General features: G+C 44.4%; 1 protein-coding gene across 5 annotated transcripts in view; it reads left to right on the top strand.

Annotated features, from left to right (window-relative positions):
• UNG (uracil DNA glycosylase) overlaps nucleotides 1-24728 on the top strand; it is a 204555-nt gene that overhangs the window by 93690 nt on the left and 86137 nt on the right. For all 5 annotated transcript variants that reach the window (XM_069619436.1, XM_069619433.1, XM_069619432.1 and 2 more), the window contains 4 exons: nucleotides 17205-17300; nucleotides 20430-20527; nucleotides 21601-21689; nucleotides 22650-22828. In XM_069619436.1, coding sequence (XP_069475537.1) covers nucleotides 17205-17300; nucleotides 20430-20527; nucleotides 21601-21689; nucleotides 22650-22828 — 462 coding nt within the window. The remainder of the gene's footprint in view (nucleotides 1-17204; nucleotides 17301-20429; nucleotides 20528-21600; nucleotides 21690-22649; nucleotides 22829-24728) is intronic.

Genomic DNA, 24728 nt, shown 5'->3' with positions numbered 1-24728 from the left:
CGTCCCGCAACTGCTGTTGGAAGTACGGGCGATGCTCAGGAAAGGCGCCATCGAGCTTGTCCCGAAGAGGCTCCGGGGTGTACTCAAGGTACTTCCTCGTCAGGAAGAAGACGGGCGGCTGGCGCCCCATCCTGGACCTTCGTCGTTTGAACAAATACATCAGATCACAAAAGTTCAGGATGGTCACCCTCCAGCACGTACTGGGACAGGTGGAGGAAGGCGACTTTCTATCGTCGTTGGACCTGGAGGATGCATACTTCCACGTTCCCATCCTCAAAAGTCACAGAAAGTTCCTCAGGTCCGTCGTCCAGGGACGCCACTACCAATTCAGAGCACTGCCGTTCGGATTGAAGTCGGCCCCCAGGGTCTTTACCAAGTGCCTAGCACCAGTTATTGTTGTTATTTTGCATTTGTATAGCGCCTTATATACCATTGGTATGGTCTGAAGGCGCTGGTAGGTTGAACGCCCTTGGGAACCGAAGTTCGGGTCAGTGGAAAGATTAGAGAGAGTCCAAAGGTGCGTGTGCGCACCGGTATGTGTGCAGCTGGTGCGGAATTCATGTGGTAGCTGCTTCTTAACGGTAGGTGTGGTGGTTGAGAGATCAGGGATATGTGTTCGGTCTGGCTGGAATTATCCAGACCGAGTGTGGCGGCGTTAGGCCTGAGGAGAAACGCCTGGCTGGGGGTGTGAGACCAGCCATGTTTACTTAGAGTGATGGGAGGTGAGCGGCAGATGTTGATATGAGAACAGTTATACCGAATGGTTTCATAGTATCTCTGTGTTCTAGTTGAATGGTGGTGTAAGGAGAGAGTAAGCATGGGGTGTGATATGCAGTATGCTCTTTCAAAGATTCCTTGCATTCCAAAACAAAATATGCACGTCGCGCAATTCTGAGCGGTCAGGGGATTCACGTCTACCCCTACCTGGACGACTGGCTCATCCGCTCAAGGACGAGGGAACTCGCCGTCGAACACACTGCGAGGACCGTCCAGCTACTCACAGACCTGGGATTCGCCATAAACTACCCAAAGTCCCACCTGGTGCCGTCGCAGGTGGCCCTGTTTCTGGGAGCGAAGCTCGATACAGTGAGGCGCCTGGCGGCCCCGTCTGAAGAACGGACGAAGACCATTCTAGGCGAAGTGCAGCGCCTGCTAGCCACGGACGTGGCCAGGGTGAGGTCTATCAAGTCCCTCCTGGGGATGATGTCCTCTTGCATCTACCTGGTGCGCCTCTGCAGACTACGGATGCGCCCTCTTCAAGAATTTCTCGACGCCCGTTGGATGCAGGCGACGGGCACCTTCGAACACAGGGTCCCCCTCAACGAGGTGTTCCAGCGGGAGATTCAGTGGTGGGGCGTTCGAGCGCACCTCACGGCGGGCTAGGACTTTCAGACGCCGGCGTACCAGGAGACGGTGATGACGGACGCCTCCCTGGAAGGTTGGGGCGCCCACACCGGAGATCTCCACGCAAGAGGCTTCTGGCTCCCGGAGGAGAGGCTCCTGCACATCAACGTCCTGGAACGCCGAGACGTGTTCTGGGCTCTCAAATCGTTCCTCCCGTCGCTCAAGGGCAAGGTGGTGCGGATCTTCACGGACAACACCACGACAATGTTTTACATACGGAAGCAGGGAGGCACCAGATCCCCAGCCCTATCCAAGGAGGCACAGGATCTGTGGCACTGGGCGGTCGCCCAGGGGATGTTCCTGGTTCCCTTCCATCTGGCAGGAGAAAGCAACACCATCGCCGACTCGCTCAGCAGGGAGCTGCGCGCGTGTCACGAGTGGGAACTGCGCCAGGATCAGGTGGATCAACTCTTCCGACGATGGGGCAAACCCCAAATCGACCTGTTCGCAACAGTGACGAACTCGAAGTGCAAGAGGTTCGCCAGCAGGTTTCCCCAGCCGAGAAGCATGGGCGATGCGTTCTCGTTCCCCTGGGATGGCCTATACCTGTATGCGTTCCCTCCGTTGCCGTTGCTGCTTCGACTCATCAGCCAGCTCAAGAGGTCCCGGTGCAGGATGATCCTCGTCGCACCGGCGTGGCCGAGGCAGATCTGGTTCCCGGACCTTCTGGACTTGTCAACGTCCCCTCCCATCAAGCTGTCGGCGGACGCGGACCTTCTCTCCAGAGAAGGAGGCGCCATCTTCCACCACGACCCGGCGTCGCTGAACCTGCAGGCTTGGCTCCTGAGGTGCTAGAGTTTGGAGGCTACGATATACCGGCCGATTGCAGAGAGGTTCTTGCAAAGGCCAGGGCGTCCTTGACTCTCAAATGCTACGGTCATAAGTGGAAGAGGTTCTCTATCTCTATTCTCTATGCCATAGTTAGATTTGCAAGTGCTGGAGCATATTTCTGACGTTATTTCTAAAGACGTTATTCTGTAGTGTCAGCAATAACATTTCTTTCAGCATACTGACTAAGGTCTTTTTATTCAATGGGCAATTCTTCAAACAAACCAGAGGAGTAGCGATGGGAATCCAATATGCTCCAGCACTTGCGAATCTAACTTTGGCCATGTTTGTAGACAAGCACATCTATACAGATGAAGCTTACGAACAACATGTAAATTTATGGACCAGATATATAGATGACGTTTTGTTGATTTGGAATGGGGGAAAAAGGACTAGAGAATTTCAGATTAAGAGCAAATAAAAACACGATGGGAATTGAATTTACAGGAGAATCAAGTAAAGAAGAGAAACTTTTTAGACTTAAATATATATGTTGCACAAAACCATCTTAACACCAGAACCTTCAGGAAACTGACAGAGGCCAATTCGACTTTATTTTCAACCAGCTGTCACTACACTTCCGTGATTAGGAATATACCCAAGGGAGAGTTCATAAGAGCACGTAGAAATTGCAGTGAACAAAAAGCGTTCAATGAAGAATGCAAATTGCTAACAAACCGATTCAAAACAAGAGGCTATGGAGATAAAAGAATTTTACAAGCAAAAGAGAAGGCATCAAAACTGAAAAGAGAAAGCACTCTTAAAATGATCAATGTTGTTCCAGTGAGAAAAGAGATCAACTTCATCACAAATTATTGTGCAAATAATAAGGTACTAAGAACAATTTTGAGAAAAAATTGGCATTTGCTACAATTGGACCCAAATGTAAAGAAGTACATAGGAACGAATCCAACAGTGACTTACAGACGTGCGAAAACCATCAAAAACATTCTCAGTCCCTCTTTTCTTCCAGAAGTTAAAAAAGACCATCCTATCACGTGGCTTCTTCCACCACCAACAGGTTTCCGAAAATGTGGTACTTGTTCCATGTGCAGGTATGCACTTACCAACACGATGATATTCAAAGATTCATATGGCATAAGTGAAAGAATTCTAGACTCCAACTGTAAAACGAAGTTTGTGGTCTATGCGATTGTTTGTGATTGTCAGAAAATCTATATAGGGAGTACAATTAGGGAACCCGGGACCAGAGTAAGAGAACATCTTTCAACTATAGGAAGCCAGGACATTAATTTACCATTGGCACAACACTGGCAAAGCAATCACCAATTAACAGACAAACAAAAATTAAAATTCCTAGGCCTTAAGAAAGTGACTTTGGGCCCAAGAGGAGGTGATCATGAAGCTAAACTCAGACAAGAGGAAGCGCAATTGATATGTAAATTTCGGACAGTAGAAAGGGGTCTCAATTCAGACCATGAAATGGCCTCTTTCTTATGAAATTGACTGTTTCTAAAATCAGGACCTTTGAAGGATTCTCTCTTAATGTAATTGATCATTTTTATACATTGGTGCTTTCACATATTTTGAAAGAACTTAAAATTCTCTCTTTCCCTGTAATAGGCTCGTTTCAGACCAGCACGTTTCCAATTTTTTATTTATTTTGTCTCAGCTCCAATTAAATCAGGGGCAGACAACAACACACTTCAGGGTGTCATTTAACAATGACCATTGTCACCATTTTGCTGTTTTTCCGTGCATTTTTGACCAAAAGATGGCTGCGACAAAGAAAACAAAAAAAAGGACCAATTGTAAACAAGCAAGGAACACATATGTTACTATGATTATAAATAGACACGTAATCATTTACCCTCATAGAATTCCATCATGAATATGAACACATAAGGTCGGAAACAACTTTTTAGCAACATGTAGTATGTATTGGTGCGTAACTACGAGATTAACAAATATTTTCTTTTAATTCATATCTCGCAATGTTTCAAATATACGTACATATAAAAGTTATTTTTTCATGCTAATATGTAAAAAGAACGTTGTTAAGTGGTCCTTAGCCTCCCGTAAGTGAGGCAAGAAAACCAACATGGAGAGCATAGTAAACACAATGATAGGACTAGTTAACATCGTGCTGAAAGTAAATAGGAAGACGACAAAGAACCGCGAGGACCGTTTGAAACAGTATTCGCGGCTGAAGGTAAGCGCACAGGCGGGTCCCCTTAGGGGGCTGCATAAGGAACTAGCGCAAACATGTGATTCCACATGCAGATGAAAAAAGGTTTTTTTTGAAGACGTCAGTACAGCGTTGAGGCTTAAAGATTACCCCATTTGACATTTGCAATTTTAAGCGACAACAGAATGTTAGAATGGTAAAACCAACACAAGCATTTGAATTAAGCCGAGGCCATTTTTTGAGGACCTAAAGTCCGTAGACGAATACTAAAAATGAGCACCTTAATGTACCAGTAGTGTGTACTGGAATATTGACGCAATTATAAAAAAAAAGCGGAAGTAGCTATTAAAAGGGAAATCAACCTGTAAAGCTTAACATTACCTTTTGTTTAAATTTACAGGGATTTAACCCATGATTTATTCGAGTCGACAGTAATGAACGTTTCAATTATTATGAATATCCAAATTAAAACATTAGATACGAAATTTGATGAAACCAAAATTCAATGAAATTTAAATGAATATTTGAATTACCTTCAAATACAATGTACTTTAAAACTTTTTTGTTAATCTTTATTTTTTGTAAATTTCTTTCTCTTTGTTGTTTTTTTATTTTTTATCCCTTACTAATCCGTCCTTTCACCCCTCCCCAATGGCCAACCAAATGTTTTATATTGTTTTGAACCATTTACTTATTGCATGAATATAACAGAAATGTTTTCATTTCTCATGTACTTTAATGTTTCAACAACCTGATTCATGATAGTGATTTTTTGAAAACATAAATTGACAATCTATTTTGATTTACTAACTAGCCCTGATTTGAAAAAGGTGATGGTTTCGCCGAAACACATGTTATCATAGAGGGCAATTCAACAAACATAACAATATGTTTGAATAAAAGATATCTATTTATTACAAAATCAAGAAAAAAGTTTGGTATACATATTTTTTCTTTCCATGAGGGCGCAGAAGAAAAACGGTAACCCAAAACACTTTTGTTTTTCAACCAAAACGGAGTAGAGGAACCAGAACTCCGTTGTTACAATCTTTTGCGACCACCCCGAAAATCAGTGAACATATTAGTAAAACAAACAGGGCGCTGAGGTCAAACCCTTGGGAAACCCACACCAGAAAGGTTCCTCAATCATTATTTAATTTACAAGTGTGTTTTTAAATAAATAATTATATACTTTTACACCAAAGCTCTGGTCAGTGTTTGTTTGTGCTACTGTGTCTCTGTACCTATTGTGTATACTCTGCATACTGCCTAACTCTTCTTGACTGCTCAGCCACAGCTACCAAGTGAATCTGTGTGGTACAGACTGCTACCAAGTGGGTTTACTGCCAAACACCTGTAGTCTTAAATCTTTTGCAGTGGTCCCTAAGGGAACTGCATAGGTTGCTGCCTAACACTGTGGACCCAAACTCTTCAACCTCACCTCTACAAGAGAAATAAACACTTGTGTCGGCATAACAACCTAGCCAATCAGGCCAATGAATCAGACATTAATCAGGCCCTTATCACTCTGCATGACCCACCCCTACCACCACAGAAAACCCCTGCAAAAGACACCTTCATCAAAGCAGCCTTGGCAAATGTTAGCCCCCCCCCGCCCACGCATTGGACATTGCTGATTTCATAACTTCTGAAAAGCTTGATCTCCTTGCGGTTACAGAAACTTGGCTAAATGCAGCTTCCGGCCCTTCCTTGGCCCTAGCCATACTGAATGACTATGCTATCATTAGATGTGATAGAAATACTAACCAGGTGAAGGGAGGCGGTCTTGCCATCATCTTCAAAACACCATCGACATTAGTCATTCAGGATTTACAAATTCCCTCTGCTGAATCCTTGTCCATCAAACTACCATTATCACCCAACCACACAGCAACAGTGCACCTCATCTACCGACCACCAGGACCCATTTCTACATTCATTGAGGACATTGTATCCCTTATCTACTAATACCAAACCCAACTCACAATGTTTCCTACTTGGGGATTTTAATCTTGGTCTTAATGACCCTGTGAATACTAACGCTCTTGATCTAGCCAACACCCTATCTGACCTTGGTCACGCCCATATCATTCATGAGCCTACACATACTAAAGGAAGAACATTGGACTGGCTCACCAACCTTAATTGTACTATTGATCTTCTATCTAATGAACTATGTATTTGGTGGGATCACCATAAAATAACCTTCTCCTTCAAAGCCACCACACAACGTCCTGCACCTATCATTGCTCCAGCTACCCACACCAGGAACAAGAAAGACATTACACCTGATAAACTCCTCCCTTTATTACTCCCCCTTCTCAACAATACTGCCACCTCCAACCCTACAGTCCTAGTGGACACTTACAATCAGGCAATACTTAAAGCTCTGAATACCATCGCCCCTTTAAAATTGTGGAAACCTTAACCACAACGCCATCTGAATTCGTGGTTCACGCCGCATCTAAGAGAATTGCGTAAAATGAAGAGAACTGCAGAAGCACATTGGAAAAAGTGCCCTTCAGTAACTAATAAGAATGAGCTAACCCTAGCATCTTCTAACTACAAAGAGGCCATTATACTTGCTAAAATAGACTCTTTCAACAAAAGGATCATACAAGCGGAATCTAATACAGAAGAACTTTTTAAGATCCTAAAACAACTGGAATCTCCTATCGCCCCTGTTGACAAATGTATCACAGATGCACTATGGTGCACTTACATTCAGAAGGTGCTGTTAGATAAAATAGCTCTGCTACAATCTAAATGAATGCAAAAAAAGTTTGCTACTCTCTGACCCTGAATACAAACAACATCCTAATAAGACTTCCACCTTTGAGCCTACCTGTAAACCATTTAGTTTCTCACCCATGTCAACTTGGGAAGTGGAAAATATCATTAGGAAACTCAAACCATCGAATTGCCAAGGTGACGCCTGCCCTGCTCCGATCATCAAAGCAGCAGCACATGACCTTGCCCCATTTATTACTAACCTATAGATGCCTCCTTGAAAACAGGAGTAGTGCCTGATCAAAAAACTGACTCTTGATCCAACCAACACGTCTAATTATAGACCTATAACAACGGTACCCTTTCTTCTAAAAATATTGGATAGAGCAGCCTACCTGCAAATACAGCCATATCTAGAATCTAACAATCTATTGGGACTAATGCAATCTGGTTTCCGACCAAGACATGGCACGGAAACTGCCTTGATCTCGCCACTCAAATTCAAGTACTAAAAGACAATGGTAAACTAGCACTCCTCTTACTGCTCGATCTGTCAGCAACTTTTGATTTGGTCAGCCACCAAACACTATGCCACCATCTTAAATCTGCAGCACATTTCTCTGACTCGGCCACCTCTTGGGTCAGCTCCTTCTTGGCGAACAGAACTATGAGGGTCTTCTCTCCCACTGACTCTGCTGAACCTTCCCCGGTACCTTTGGGGGTTCCGCAAGGTTCTTGTGTCTTCCCCCCACGCTCTGTCTTCACAAAGCTCCTATTTGATATCCTTGACTATCTGGGTGTCACGTATACTAACTATGCGGACGACACCCAGATACTCATTCCCATCTCTGGAGACTATACAATTGACAGCAAAACCCTTAACGAAATATACTCAGTGATACAAGCATGGATGGCGCAACATGGTCTTTGTCTTAACGACAAAAAAACTGAGCTGCTTATCCTTGGTACACACGCTAAGTTAAAAAAACTAAACACTGCCTTCAAATCATTTACTATAGATGGCAACTCCATTACCGTCTCAAACAACACAAACTCTTGGCATTTACTTCGATGCCACCTTATCCTTCTCCAAACAAACTAACGCGGTAGCAACATCATCCGCATGTACTTGCAAACTAATCACCGCCTGCAGAACGTTAATTTCCACACCTAATTGCATCACTTGCTATAACTCTAGTTCTGTCCAAAATCGATTATTGCAACGCCCTCTATTTAGGTACTAGCCACAAAAACATTAACAAGTTACAAGTAATTCAGATTAATGCCATCAGGGCTGCCCTTAACGTCCCCAAGAAGTCGCATATCTGAGACTAGACGTAACCTGCGCTGGCTCCCTGTAGAGCACAGAATATCTCTCAAAACTCTTGCCCTAAAAACACACAAAGCCAGGGCTAACCTCGCTCCACCCTACTTTACTAACCAACTGACCTCCCATACGTCCTCAAAACCACTTAGAGCGGCTCAAGCAAACGCACCGAGATTCAAACTCCATAACTCTGGTGGTGCTAGCTTCCCTGTACGGGCATCAAAGTTATGGAGCACACTCCCTGCTTCCCTCAGATCAGAACCCTCCTTCCACTTATTCAAGCGCAACGCTAAGCGCTGGCTTCAGGATTTGGATACAATGACAGCTTAAGTTCCTTGATCTTAGGTCTGTCTGCCCTACTGTATTTACAGTAAATACCGTACTGTATTTAACTGCATCTTCCTTTATTTACTGTATGTAACTGTAACGTTCTGCAACCTGTATTTCAAATGATGCGCCCGGATGCCTAGGGGCCTGGCTGCGCTTTATAAATAAAACAAATACAAATGTCTGCGAGCCAATCAAGAGTATGGCCTTTAGCATGTTTCGGATTGTGAATCCTATGTGATGGCTCGAAGGCTGTCATGGTATTAGCGAAGGCGTATTTGTCTGATGGGTCACAGAAACATAGGTTGAAGTCGCCCATAATAATGGTTTGGGATTTGGGTTTGGAGTTTGAGGATCGAATTTGGGTAACGTCTTTTTCGAATGCAAGTGCAGGCCCGTGGGGTCTGTAAACCAGATGGATGTCCAGGGTGGCGGTTGAGTTTGTTGATATTTTTACCGAGAGGAGTTCCTCAGAGGTGAGGGGGGTGGTGGGAGTCTCTCTCATATTCAGTGAGATTTTGGCGATGATGGCAACACCTCCAGTTTGAACTGTGGGTCTGTCCCTTCTGCAGATAGTGTAGCTATCTGAAACGCCAATGGACAAGGCCGGGCCGGCAGCTTGGTGCAGCCAATATTCGGTTATTTGCATGCTGTGATGTCTGCAATGTCGAGTCTGTGGGCTGGAAGTGAGCTGACGTTGATGAGGGTGCCTAAATTGTTATGGGTTGTCGAGGGTGAATTGGTATGCGAGTGGTTGAGATGGAGTGCCTTGGGGTGTGTGACCCGCAGAGTGAAAAGGGAGTTCCTGCGCAGGATGGAAGGGGTGTGGATGGAAGGGTAGTTGGAGGTGTTTTCTCTAGAGAATTTAGTTGGCAGATAGGGTTTGTTTGAGAGAGGTTGTGGTGGTTAGAAGTTAGGGCAAAGGTTGATGGCTTGGAGATTGGTTTGAGTTGCATAGTGTGGATGTGGGAAGAAGGCTGATCCAAGGCCCTGCAAGTATCAGGTTGGCCATGTTGTGCAACAAGGGTGGGAATGTACTGTAATGGCGTTGGTGTTGCTGGGCGTCACACTTCTGGCAGGATGATAAGGATCCCTGCTTGTAGAAGTGTAAGGGTTGGGGTCAAGTCTTTAGTGTAGTGTATGGGAGAACGTAGCAGCACTGTCTATGCCAGACAGGACTTAACGAGGTGTGAGGTGGCAAATATACAATGCTTGCGCTAAAAGCGATGGTGCGCCTTGCAGAGTGGCCCTGTTATAGTAGTAGCATGTTTTGGCAGTAGAAAGAAATGGCACACATGATGCAGTAGGGGTAAATTGATTAGCAGTGGAAACACTGTAAACAAAGTGCTAGGTTATGGAAGTGGCGCATATTACTGGCTAGAACATGATGTGGCACGTGGAGGGCATATGTGCAGTGCTGGGCTAAGGCGATGTCGCAAGTTACCATAGTGGCAGGTTATTTTGGCAGTAAAACGCAATAAACTGCTGGGCTAACGCAGTGGTGCACCTTACACAGTGGGCAAGTTACCGTAGTGGCAGGATATTTTGTCAGTAAAACACAACAGTGTAAGGATATGGCCGAGGGCATCATATGTGGTTGATTGGTTGGAGAGTGAACATTTTGCTAGAAGGGAACATAGGAAATCGGGTGTATTATTTGTTTAGCCAGTTGCGCTCATAGCTTGAGAGGTAGGCTAGGCGGGCTGTGGTGGAGCAGAAGCCGATCCGACCAGAGGAGTGGAACGTTGTGTGTGGCATCTTCTGCCGAGAAGTGTTCTCTAGTGCTTCATTTCTGAATAGGGTTTTGTAATATTGTGATGATATTCAGTTTCTCGGGTTCCCCTACCAACAGTTTTCCCATCCCTTAGACTCTTGATTGTGTTCCTGTTCCCTTGGGCTCTGTTTATAAGCGAGGATGCGTGAGGCCTTGTCAGAAGTGTTTTGTTTTGAGCATTTTGTGGGAGATGTCGGCTTTCACCTCTGCTCTAGCTGCCTGTACGCCCTTTGAGTGCCCTCAGTCTTCTATTTAGTTTCCCATTCTTGCACTTTCTTCTCCGCTTGCTGTTTTTGGGCTAATAAGGTATGCTTATGTGTCGAAGCTAGGCTAATGATTTCCCCCCTTAATGTAGGTTTCCATACGGTTGCTATAGGAACTGTCATTTAGGTTTTCTTTGAAATATTGTGATTCTTTCTGAAATGGCCCTCTAAACAGCGGATCTGTTAGTAATGAGTCATTTAATTTCCATAAGGTGGTCTTCCTGACCCCTGAGGCTAGAGGTTTTAGTTGTAAGATGATTAGGGAGTGGTCTAAAACGAGCACTAGTTCTATGCTGGCAGAGTTAATGAACTGTAGTAAGGGTTGGGAGATCAACAAATCTACCCTCGAATAGCTCCGGTGCACATGAGAAGTGTGTGTAATCGTGGGAGTGTGGATGTAAACAGTGTCACATGTCCAGTAGCTGTAGATCGTTCAAGGCCTGCTGGAGTGAAATCACTTTTGAATCATCATCTGAGCCAGATGTAGGGCCCGACCGATCGACTGCTGAGTCTAGAACCGCATTTAAGTACCCTCTTACCACTAGATCCTGTCTCTGAAAATACACTATTTGTGGGAACACTCGAGCATAAAAGTTATTGTGTTGTTGATTTGGGACGTAAATTGAGACCAGGGTCAGGTCTTAATCTCCCACCCTAATATGTACCCCCACATAGCGATTGCACATTACATTTATTTTTTCAAAGCCAATAGAGCCCGATACTAGAATTGCCACCCGTTCCCTCTTCCGGGAGGCTGAAGCAAAACATTGGTGTGGGAAACATTTTGGATCTCCGCCTCGGCCAATCCATCTTTAGTAAGTGGGTCTCTTGCAACAATACAATGTTTGCTTTTGGTTCCACTAGTCTGGACAGTACCCCCTTTCTTTTTGTTGGGGCTTTCCCTGAACGTTCATAGACGCAATTTTTAGACCTGCCATTTCCGAGTCATGGACCAGTCTGTGCGGTTCCAGCAGCTGTTGGTATTGCTATCGTCCCTCATTGTTGTCAGTGTTTGGGGTCAATGCTACATAATGTCCAACCCATCCTATAGTCCCACCATTCGTGCAATGTCTAAATTTGCAAATAACATACAAAGTTAATAAAACTAACAAAATGTAAAAATTACGATACATCCCCCTTAGGGTGAGCCACCGGTCAGAAATGCATGTCGGGGAAGTGGGTGGGGGGCTAGGTGGGTGATGTGCCCCTTAAACAGTCAGTAACCTATGAGATGCAGCCATTAATACCTATGCAGCATTATGTGCTATGTCTAAAACAGTTGTACTATGCCTAAAATATTTTAAACAGTTAAAGGATATCTTTCGGGTTTGGTCCGCTGCTCGGGAGGACCAGTTACTTGGTTAATGGGAAGTCTCGTGTCTGATCATTTGGGTCTCTGTTTTCTTCCCTTCTGTCCATGGATGGGCGCCTACGATCTTTGTTCTTCCTAGAGCGTGAAGTAGACCATCCCTCTGGGGAGGGCAGGAGGGGGTGGCGCCTGTTCCTTCCTCTTTCTGGAGCTTTATGCGCCCGGAGCGTAGTGTATTGATGTTGGTGGCCATCCATTTGAAACATGATGCAGAATGGGAATCCCCATCGATATTTGGTCTCTTTAGTTGCGAGCCATGTGGCCACTGGCCTCCTTGCCCTTCGCTTTTGGATGGTCGCTTGGTATAAGTCTTGGAATAGCTTAAGAGTGCTACCCCTGAAGTGATAGATTCATGGGTCGTAGCTTTTTGGAAAATTTAACCTTGTCAACATGTCCGGTAGGATTTTTTGGCGCTGCTAGAAGCTTGAGTAAACTGTCTGATCAAGCGTGAGATCCAGCTTTGCTTCACTTAGAATTTCCAGAAACAATGCCTGGACATAGCTGTCTTCGTCTTAGACTTCCCTGGGGATAGCTCTTGTGCGAATGTTCCGTCGCAAGCGGTTTTCAGACTCTTGCCTCGTCGCAGAAGGCAGTTTCCAAGTCCCCCAATCTGGTTTCAGTCTGGTGGACATTTTGTGCTAATTCTTGAAATGAGCCCTTAATTTCTTGGAGGGTGGATGCCATCCCCTGGATTGATTGGAGCAGACACTTTACATCGTTCTTTGTGGCTAGCTGAGTATATGAATCATCTGTGGGGGGGGGGTGTCAGTCGGGAATCGCAGGGCCGCTGGCGGGGGCTCTTGATTGCTGCTGCATTTCTTTAATTGAGGCGGTCCCCTTCTCTCTGGTTTTCCCAAACTTCATTATTAGATCCGCTCATTCTGTTTTGGCCTTGGTGTGGAAAGCAGTGAGTGGTGTTTAGTGTTCTTGGATCCCCCCACAAGGGACCCGAGGAGGCCATACTGATGCGCTGGTTCTAGACGGGGAGTCATCGCCTGTAGAGATGGGGAGCCATCAGGCTGCACCGCTGGTGGTTCTCTTGACCTCCTGACTTGCTGTGGTTGCCTGGCCACTCTGCTTGCTGGGGCTTGAGTTGACGCACTAGCTCCTTCAGCTCTTAGTCCCCCTGCGGCATTGGATGCCTTCTCTGGGGTGCTCCAACGTGCATTTCCCTGGAGAGCTCGATTGGTTAGGGTCTCTCCATGTTAGCTAGTGGTCCAATCTCACTTGGAAGCCTCTGCAAGGGGCGGGAGAGGGAGCTTGTCCAGGTCCAGAGCCCCAGTTTTGGATCACGCTGCTTCCCGGGTCGTCAGCGTCTCGTCGGCTGTCTTCCTCCAAATCAGGGAAAGTCGTGGAGGGCCAAGTCCTGCTTGCCTTTTATTTCTTTTAAGAGGAGAGCCCCTCCTGGTCCTGGGCACTGGCCGTAAGTTGCACCACCTTATGGGCATCCCTCAATCTGATGCCGCTTATGCGATGAGGGAGAGTTCTGCAGGGTCAAGGCCTGCTTACTGCTACTTGGAGGCCCTCTCGGCAGTTCTCCCGATCCGGGCTGTACTGCGGGCTGCTGTCGTCCCTCAATCCGGGGCCTATCGTTGGGCGAAGGAGTCGGGTCCCGCTTACCGTTTCATTGGGGCTCATAGAGGAGGGGAGGAGGAACCCCCCCCCCTGAACTCCCATTTCGAGCCAGACTGATACGTGAGCTGGTGGTGTCCCTCAATGCGGCGCCTTCACGGTTGGCCTGTCTCCCTTTCAGCCTTGGCTACAGCTTTGATTCAGCATCGATGGGGACGTAGGCTCATTATCTGATCCGCCTACCATGGTCTGGAGCAGCTGTTGGTGGTGCATGCTCAGGCAGGCGGCTCCGTCAGGAGGAGAAGGCTGTTATGGATACTCAGGCGGCCATATTGCTTCTATGTTGCCCGGAACATCGTTCTTGTGGAAGGACGATTCATGATCTTGGAGAGTCGGTTCTTCGGATTCCAGTGAGATTCCGGTTCAGAAATCTACTATGTGGGGTTTTCTGTTTGCTCAAACGGTGGCCACATCTTGTGATTCAACAGTTAGACTGCGGAGCTCACAGAGCTAAGCCGCCATCAGTCTCCAGCCAGACCATACCCCCGCATGCAAGGATTTTAAACGTATGTCAACTTTTTCTCATGAATATTAATTGGATAGCCTGACGCCCCATCAGGATTCCGGCCCTCCAGACCAGGAGTTGGGCAACCCTGGCTTAAAGGCTATCATGAAGATGGCATAAAGCAGGGTTTGTTGGTGATGATTAAGCTTTAAACAACATAACGCTCGCCTCTGGTCTTGACATAGAATGTAAAGTTTCCTGAATAACTGAAGGCAGGCATTCATCCACCCAGTATGACTTTGATGGTGAAGTATTGACAGATGTAACTACCTGTATTGATATTTGTTCTGCTGTCTTGAGCGCTAGAGTAGTAAAGCAAGTACTAAATTAGCATTTTGCCACAAATGGCTTGACACATTTCCGAGACCCTAAAGGATGATTCAGGGTCTTTATTTTCTCAAGACGGTATGGTTTTCTCAGAATTTTCATGGGCAAAGGAAAGGTCAGACTAAGGGGGCATCCTCTTTCTTCTGTGGGTTCCCTCCACCATAGACAGGACTTTCCTTGCCCAGAATGGATCCTTAAAACGGACAGGTATCCCCCTACTGCTTAAATGTTTTGTGAGGGCCTAAAAGGCTGTGGCCTGCTCTGACTCACTCCCTCAGACCTCTTACGGGTTCTCTGCTATCGAAATCTGGTGATTATCCAAAAAGGATATTCTTTGTACTAACGTTGGTGGGGGGGGGGCACTCTCCTTGAGCCATGGTCTCTTTGCAATGGGGGGCCAGTGTGGAGAGCATTCTGAAGTTTGCAGAGTAAGTCCATTTGTGTTTCTTTTTTAACCTTACCACTGCCACCACCTCCCTCATGTAATGTTTAAACAATCATAATGCTGGCCTCCTGTCTTGCTGTAGATTAATTAAAGATCACCCATTGTGGCACTTTGCTCCAGAAATCTCATGACTATTGCAATTTTCTTTTCACTAGAAATGAAGTAGGTATTTTGCAAGTCAGTGGGAGTTCAGACTCGGGTTGGTCCCTGTAGCTTACCTCGACCTGCAAGTGGGCTTCCAGCTCTGCCTTCCCTACTCGCCCAGAGTGATTCTCAAAATACTAATGGATTACCGCCAGGTGACCCCATACTCTCTGGATCCATCCCTTACCATAAGGTCCTGACTTTATCTACTCTCGCTCACGGACTTAAGAATGGACCTAATGAGTTGCCTGTTTGTTCTTGCTTCTGGTCTTTTTAATAATTAACTCCAGACTGCCCTCTCCTGCCTCTCGTCTTTCAACCCCCCCCCCCCTCCTTTCTCTCTCAGGCCTTCTCATCTTCTTCCACTGACCGTACTGTTCCCTCATAGTTCTCTATCCACCCTCCAACGGATCTCTACGCTCCCTATGCTTTCGCTTCCTGGTCTTACCTCATTCCCTCTTTTCCCCACTCTTTCACCTGCATGCTCTCGCACTCCATCTAATCTCCTCTCTTCCACCCGCATCCTCTTGATTTTTGCTAAACTCTCCTCAGTCCCACTACTACACCTGCATTATCTATCCTTTCTCAGTTAAATCTCACATACCCTCTCCGACCCAATATATTATCCCATTTTGGTTGCTTCAATTTCTTTCTCTGGGTCGGTATTCCAGGTTGCAGTCGGGTTCATTCTGGGAGTTGCAGTTCCAGTCTCCTGCTATTTGTTCTTATTGCCTGGATTGCTGTCTGGCTTTGCTGTCTGGCTTTGCTTGGGTTAGTTGTTGGTCCTGGGACCTTCGGCAACAGACCTGATCGGCTCTGGGGCTGATGGGGTATTGTGGCCGGTACCAATAGCCCTACACATCATCAAGCACTGAGTAGCCAGGGACTGGGGTCCCTCTCAACTCGCTGCCCAAGGAAAAGTAATACAAACCTAAGTGAAGAAAGTTGCTACCAGCCTATGAATTGGCTTGGACTGAATAGAATTATCTTTTGTGTTATACCACATTATGTGATGGGATTGGTAATCAGATTTTTACATTCTTCAGACATGTGCAAACATAGTTGGGGGGGGGGGGGGAATAATTTTGAAAGATTGACCAGCGAAGGTAGGTTTTCAACTCCAGGAGTCGACACGGTTTGTCTTTGGGACTCACTTAGAGAAACAGTTTAGAGCTAATGATGTCCACTGTGGAATCTCCCAAGGACATCTCCCGACATACCACTTCTAGAAAAGATTGCTGATGGAGCCGCCAGTAAAATATGTACATGACTGTTTAATTAACGCGATGAAGACATTTAGGAGATTAATATTGGAAAATAAATAACAATTTCATTGTTTGACAAAGGTTTATTTTCACAAGTCCTAAAAAATTGATGCATGCAGCAAAAGACTACATTGAGACTAGGATACCAAGTGTCTCCTGAAGAAATGGAATTGTTCATTTAAGATTCCGTAATTGTAAAATCTGAGGCAGGCATAATTTTACCCCTATTTCTTGTCAAGTAAGGATAAGTTGTTGCCCTTGCACTAACTTTTAAAACACTTCACTGCCTTGAAAAAGCTTCAATTGAAGGTTATGACACACAGTAGGAGTATTTACATCTTGCAAACATTTCTTCATACATAGTACTTGAGGGATAATTGTATCTGCGCCCATAATGCTTAATGTGTACTTCATGTTTTCTCTTTATGATCTGCCCTCCATTGCTTTTTTGTTAATTTCTAACAAACGTTGAGCATTTGTTATTTGTAGAGTTTGCCCCACCTTATATATGCCTCCTAATGAATCTATGAATCTGTTTGCAAGTCTTATTTAGAGCAGTGTCAATACTGTCTGTCATGTTTTGCCAATCCTAATACAGAAATAACAAATTGAAAGAATTGCAAGAGGCTATAATGTGTTAATCTCCTGTCTGGGTGCATTAGGTTGCTTGGAGCACATCACTCTTAAATTATTTTGCAATTATCTTTTGTACCAGTTGACCACATTTGTTGCAGAAGAAAGAAAGCGAGGCACAGTTTACCCACCTCCACACCAAGTCTTTACCTGGACGCAGATGTGCCCCATTAGAGATGTAAGTATTAAGGGGGACCTCTCTGTATAGAAAATGTGTACTTTTGCAGACTGCAGCCCTCCAGTCATATACAAGTCGTGACGTCTCTGAGGCATGTGTTATGCTTCAGCTTGTTTAAATGAATCTCGGAGCTGCAGAACAAACAGCCCACCATTGCTTATGAACTGTCTTCAAGCCAAGAACAATGAATGCCAGTCACCTTGATATGCTAGGATTTACTTATCACCAGATCTGAAAGACTGAAACAAATTGCTCTACAAATCCAACCTTCCATGTGATTTAGCCACCAAATGGTCTCTGTCCTCACTTCTTCCGTCAGAACTGTCGTAGATTGCATTTTCCTGAAATGTCACGCTTTTGAATGCAATCGAAATGTAGCCTGATTGGAACATGAAAGGAGACCTAACAACATCCCTATTCTCACGAGGATCGCCTGCTCTCTCCCGAACCAGAGGCACATTTCTTTCATGAGATTTGTCTACCCTCCTGGAATTTCCAGGACATAGTATTGACCAAGAAACCCAAAAGTTATCTCGAATGGGGACCAGTTCTAATTTCTCACAATTTAATTAGAAGCCTAGGTTTTGCCATAGTCATGCAGCTTCTAAAACCTGGTCTCCTATGCAGGCTTTGTCTTGCACCATGAAAATCATAGTGTGCATATATTTGATCATCCTGACTACTACACTGCCCATCACTTGTAATTCTTTTACATTTATCGCTGGCTTCACTTTGTCTCCCCTGTTCACTGCAAATAGATTAATATGAATAACCTGGGTGTCTCAATGAGAGCACTGTAGCTACTTTCTCACCAAATCTTGCACCTTCCCGCCAAAAACCTTTTGAGAGTCAAATGAGGGGCAGGTCTCTGGCGTGGAAAGGCTTCCTCTAAAATGTTGTTCTGAATCGCCCAATATTCTCCTGTAATGTGCTTCCTTTTTATGAACGAATTTGCCATCTCCTTTTGCCCCAAAATCAGGCCTTCTTGTACGAACGCTTCCTGCGCTAGACCTTGCATGCGATAATCTCCAGGAGTCCAGTATCGCCTATGTCACCTCTGCTTCTTTTGAGATGGCTTCTGGAAGGGAAGAAGACTTGAGCTTGTCTCTGATCCTGCCACTTTTAGAACTCTGCTCCTTCTTGAGACCCGAATGCCGGTAAATGTTGGCCAACGGCATGACCGGGCTTCCAAGCTGATGTAGAACCCCCCACACATTTCCTCAAATTTCTCCCTCCGACTTGTCAGGTCTCGTAGTTAGTCTCTTCACTGGGATGCTTCTACACCTCTGACAATATGGCACAGTTTACATTGCCCAGAAGGTAATTGTTCTCTGGGTTCAACCTCCCAGTACCAAGGGAGTATCTCTGGTCTGTTTACTTTTTCAGCTAGGTCCAGAATATTTAACAGCCTTGGTTGGTCCAGCAATTATCTTAACAGGTCCAGTAATGTATCCTGTGATAACCCCGGGGACCTACCCTTTCTTTTTTCAGGTCTTTATGTTGCTTGGTGACAAGTTACATTCCAAAACTTTCTTTGCAGTGCTGGTGATATTGCTAACTAGGTCTTTCCTTGAACACTCCGCTCTGGGCGCATTCTTCACTTTACAGGCGTTTTTAATTTTTCTAGGATCATGTTGTGCCATTCTCGGAGGAAGGTTCCCAGCAACTGGACCTGTATGGAGAATAATATCTGGGCATATTATCTCCATTGTACTGGTTCATATCTGTTTTCCTGAGCAGACTTTGCTTTGACTTTCTTGAGGTTGGATTGGGTGCCACAGGAAGCATCTAGGTTGCCCGCTGCCCCTACCTCTGAAGTTGCAGATGACCAAGCAGTAATACTGCACTGTGATATTTCCACCAGATGCTATAGTTTAATTTCCTGCTTCAGCTGGTAAAAGGGGTTTCAGGGTGCTTGGTGGATTTTGTCCCCTTCGTTCACCTTGGGTGTCGCTGGAGAGAGTACTGTCCTATTGAAGTGCCTGCAATTCCCGTCCAGATATTTGACCCCCAGTTCTCTGTTCTTCTGATATTTGACCCCCAGTTCTTCTTGTTAGCAATGCTCCTTTGTTAGCTTGCATAGTGGTGAGACCTGCTTCTTCAGCAGGGTTGCAGTGTCAGTCTGGCCTTCAATCAGGGCCAGCTTCTTTCCAACTGGCTTTGATGTCTAACATGGCTTTCATCAGTCGGGTCCCCTGAGGCTCCCCCAGTAGCGAAAATGAAAGACACAACTAGTGAATCGGCAGAATGAAGCTCTGCCAAGATCAGGAAAGGGGGCAAAGGGAAGCGTTTAACTCAGCGAGACCAGGCCTGAGCTCCTGCTACCCAAACAGACAAATCTCTATGCACCTGTTCAAACCTCCTTTATCCAGAATAGTACAAAGAAACATTACCCATCTGTGATTTGAGCACCGAGACAAACTGGGGTTTAGATCGAGGGCCTTCAAGGTACATTTTGCTGGAGCTGTGATCACACGACTTTGCAAGTGTAGTCATTCGGTGAGTTTCTTCGCTCTGATACAAATGAATTTGACACAATTCGAAGCCTACCAGCTTGACATATGTGAATCGTTGGCACTTGATGCTATAAGAAAATATAAAAGATTTAGGAAGTTTCAATATGCATCGCTTGGAGCTTTCCAGGTTAGGCTAGTAGTCGGATGCCTTTTATTTATTTCTCCTACAGACCCGGTCATTGCAATAGTGCCACGATGTAGTGGCAAATTATTACAGAACTGGTTTATTGTCCTCCGCACAGAACAAAGAAGGGCAGCACTCCCGAAGCTGAAATACTAAATGTGCACAGAAAAGCCATGAAGCTCTTTGTTAGCAAGATGCTAATGTAGTCGCAGTTGGAGTAAAAAGGCAGCGAGGTGGGAACGCTACGGGATACTGGAAGGCCAGAGTGAGTTGAAGGCAGCGGAGACGGTCCTGCTGCCATACACACATTTATTGTAATACATTTAAGTAGTTGAGAACTGCTAACATGGGGCAGCAGCTAAGGGGCGGGCTTTTAGGATCGAGGCCCATTTCAACGAAGGGGTGCAAGACACTGGCGCCGCCCGAATGGTTGAACTGAGGTTATAGTTATTTATTTATTAAAATAGTTTTATATACTTTTTCTTTCAGGTTAAGGTCGTGATCCTGGGGCAGGACCCATACCATGGACCAAATCAAGCCCATGGACTTTGCTTCAGTGTGCAGAGGCCAGTGCCGCCGCCACCCAGGTATTGCACTTCTCTTTGTACCCGTGAGCGAGGAATTTTGGAGACTGCTACTTTTTACACAAAGCAAAATATCGAAGTCCTCCAGTTGAAAGTTGCTGCATTTTTATTTCATGTTTTAATATTAAATTGATTTATTGTGCAGGTAAACAATATCTTAATCAGCATGTAATGCATTGATATAAAAGCAACACAGGCTACATTTGAAGAAATATCCACACATAATCGAGTGGTAATACTCCTGGTGAAAGTTGTGGCCATAAGTGAATTGTAGGTCATCCGAAAGCACGAGTGCCAGAAGTTGGTTAATTGGAGGGCACAGTATTAACCCCAAGTCTTCAAAATGTGGCAAATTCAGCTGATTTTCCTGACTAAAAACGGTTAGTGGTTTGCCAGTGGCCCACCAACGCCAGAACTCCTTATTTGTTCGTCTCCTACTTTTAAAAGATCATGAAAATAGTGTGCGACAAGCATTATAGATGTGTTCCACCTGAGGGCAATCCTTCACTTAACTAGGGAGGTCCTACAAACGACATGGTTGGGCTTTAACTTATACTACCAATATACATAGCTGAACTGAAAATGGCACATTTTGGTTCATTAGCAAAGGGGTGATTGCGCATATCTTACCCGCATATCTTACCCCAGAGGATTCTCAAGCCAGAGCGAAAGTACATTGTGTCCAAAACCGGTCCTCTACAGCATGTCGAACAGTGCCATCTGTATTACAGCGATTGGCAGGTCAACTGTAGGGTTTACTGTCTTTTTTAATCGACATCTGGAATTTTAATGATTAGACCAGCTGTTATACAAATGTTTGTTTTACACACTGAACAGATCTTAAAAGCAAGTGCGTAAACAATAGACCAATCATATCTGATTTTTAGTGCTTTCTGACTCATCTAAATGTAAGCAACGTGTAGCATAGCTGCGCGGTAGGAAATGGTAACATACTAGCTAGCATCGTCCACATATACTGAAATGTAGATTACCAGCAGATCAGCATTCTGTTGCTGGTGGGATTTCGGTCTTGTTCATTTGTTTTGATTATGGATGCTGTTTTCATTTCTTTGCAGTTTGGAAAATATGTACAAGGAGCTGATTACAGATATTGAGGGGTTCACTCACCCTGGGCATGGCGATTTGACTGGATGGGCCAAACAAGGTACCCATCTTCGTTTGAGACACCAGGGACTTTCTATCCCTTTTAGCTTCCTCACTTAGTATATGAACACATTATCTAGATATGTTAGTGTGCTTTTAGAATGTGCTGAATTCTAGAAACACATGTGTAGCTTCATATTCCCTTGTATACTTATAACTTGATGACTGCAGGACATAGATTTTGATTATGGGGGTCGATGGGCCATGGTTTTCACTCTGTTCGTCTCTCCTTTTGAGCAACCACGTTGAAAGTACAAAGGGATTAAAACCTGTAACATTTGCTATTGTTCCTTACTGCAGAAAATACCAGTAGTTGTACTTAATTATTGTGCACTTTTTGTGTTGCTCAGTCTAAATTGCATGAGGACGCTAGTCTGCGCTTTTCCTCCAGAATTACCAGTTTCTTGCTACCCCAATCGTTTGCTTTTTACCCCTTTTTGATATTACTATTTTATATGTATTCGCTCCACCTCAGCACTCGATCACTTTTTGTCTGTAATGATTGTTGCAAAGAAGAAATGTATTAACCCTACTAAGTACGAACAGCTGACCAGTATCCCTGGAACAGGAAGTTTGAGCAATCTCTACCTGTTGATCAGTAAATCAGGTTGAACAACTGTAGTATATCCAGCGATAATTAAATGGATTTTGAAAGCAATGGGCCTCCTTAGCAAAACTTTAATCACGCTCACTGGACAAGCGATGAACTGAGCTACTTCAGGTGACAAACTGTACTAAAAGGAGTATAATGCTATAGAATAATAGATGCAGCACACCTGCACTCTGTTAATGCTGCAGCTGAACTCCATTTTCACAAACCTTAAGAAAAAAGTTGCATCTGAATTGATATACTTGGAGTGTACCAAATGAGTTAAGGTTGTATACATTACAAAACGCGATTGTTAACAGGCTTCTGGTTTTGATGTCGTTTTATTATTGCACCCTTTTGTCTCTGATCCAGGAGTGCTCTTACTAAATGCTGTGCTGACTGTTAAAGCACACAATGCTAACTCCCACAAGGATCGGGGCTGGGAACAGTTCACTGATGCAGTTATATCCTGGCTGAACAAGAACTTGGACGGGCTGGTGTTCATGCTTTGGGGAGCTTATGCACAGAAGAAAGGAAGTTCTATTGACCGGGTATGTTCCTCAGTTGATCACTGATATTGCCCATTACATGTGATCTGAATGCCTCTTTTTACATGCACAGGGACTTGCATACCCACTGAATGGCACTTTTATGACTGCTTTTGAATTTGTTTATGTTCAGTTTCAATGTCAATTGGTTTGCCAAGCCCACGAATTGGACTGAGTTTAGCCCCCTGCTGTTGTCATTGCACTCTTCGAGTAATAGAACGGACCAGCGTCCATTACTAAACCCAAATAGGCCAAGACTGCTCAGCCCTATTCTCCCTCAACAAACAACCTGCAAGCTCACTAACTTTGTTCTCAAATGCTGCATGGCCTCAGAACGATATATATCTCTGGTTATTTGCCAATAAAAAGGCAATCGCTGCCTCAAACTTAGGAGCAATCTTTCCAACTGTTGGCAAGACTTCTAAGTCAAGGTGCAATCTTTTGCTCTTGTCAGTTCTTGATCATACTTGAAGTTTAGCCCCATGCCGCATTGCCGCCCCTTGCAGAATCCCTGTCCTCTGCCTTTAGTGTCCATGGTATCTTTCCAGGTTGATTAAAACTGAGGTGGTGGGACCTTCCTTAAACTGCCACTTGTGGTGGAAAAAAAGTTTCCCTTTGAGTCCAAACTGCAAAGAAAGTGTGTGACGAGATGACAAAATCAAGTTTCTTTCAAGCAAAATGTTAAAGCTCCTTTGAATCTCGGATGCTATATGAGTCGTACAAGTGACATTTTGACAGGTGGGAATGCCCCCTGCTTCAGGTATTAATCACGTCCTTTTGCTATGGGTTTGATGTATATACATTTAATAGAACATGGTTTTTGTGCTTTGATTTGAGAGGCTTTAAAGTGAATCTAAACTTTATATCAAAATTATTTTAATAGAAAGTGCATATAAAATGTGACTGGGAGAGCAGAGCGCATGTGTGCTGTTGTCTTGCTGAGGTCGAAATGAATTGTCAAGAGGTAGACTGTGAATGTTCGGTTTTGGTGGAGCATTGATGATGCAAGAGTGGGTTTGGCTTTTAAGGCCCGACAGTATGATTTTCTTATAATTTTTTTTATATAGATTTAATAGAATATAAAGCTGGGTTTGTTCCTTTAAGGCTTGGTAGTATAGCAGCTTTACTGGAGATGCAATATAAAGCTGTTTTTTTTTAAGGCCTGATAGCATATTATACCAGTTTTGATATGAATGGAATATAAAAAGAAGGTTGAGTGTTTTTTTGTATTTTTTTTTGTATTTTCTTTTGGGGCACGCTGTTATAATTTTATAATGTGAAAGAGGTTTGGGAGGGTTTTCCTATTTTAATGTCAGTGAACTTTTTAATCTGAATATTCGGCTGTGTGTTTCGATTTATCCAGGGCAGACCTGTCCGGGCACATTTGTTTACGAGGGAAATGAAACCGTTGAAAATATAGGCTGCCAAAGCAGGTTTGAATATATATTTTAGTAACATACTTGATAGAGTGCAAATAGAGGTTGGCAAGCTGGCAAAGGGCACTTTACAGGGCTGAGAGAGGTTTTAAGCAATTGTTTTTGTCTGTAATTGTACCGCGCCAATGGAAAATATGAATGCATGGTGACAGAGCGGGCACTTTTGCACGTTAATCATTTAAAAAAATGAATAGTACAACTCTGTAGAATGATTGCTATAGTTAAATGGGACTAACGTGTGTGTGTGTGGTATTTTTAAACAAGGGCATGTTTGTTATTTAGAACCCAATGGGTCTAGTTTTCAAATATGCCCTATGTATAATGTTTGACTGCAAAACACAGCCAGTAACAAAATCACTGACACTGCATTTTCCTCATTTAAAAACAATGAGTGAAAGTATGGCGCTCTATAATGCTTGCTACAGTCTAAATGAATTGAGTACCTAAACAAATGTGCTCTGAAAAAT

Source organism: Ambystoma mexicanum, chromosome 10 (assembly GCF_040938575.1).
Source record: "Ambystoma mexicanum isolate Mex_15411 chromosome 10, UKY_AmexF1_1, whole genome shotgun sequence".
Lineage (NCBI taxonomy): Eukaryota > Metazoa > Chordata > Amphibia > Caudata > Ambystomatidae > Ambystoma > Ambystoma mexicanum.
This window is presented reverse-complemented; position numbering and strand designations above follow the sequence as displayed.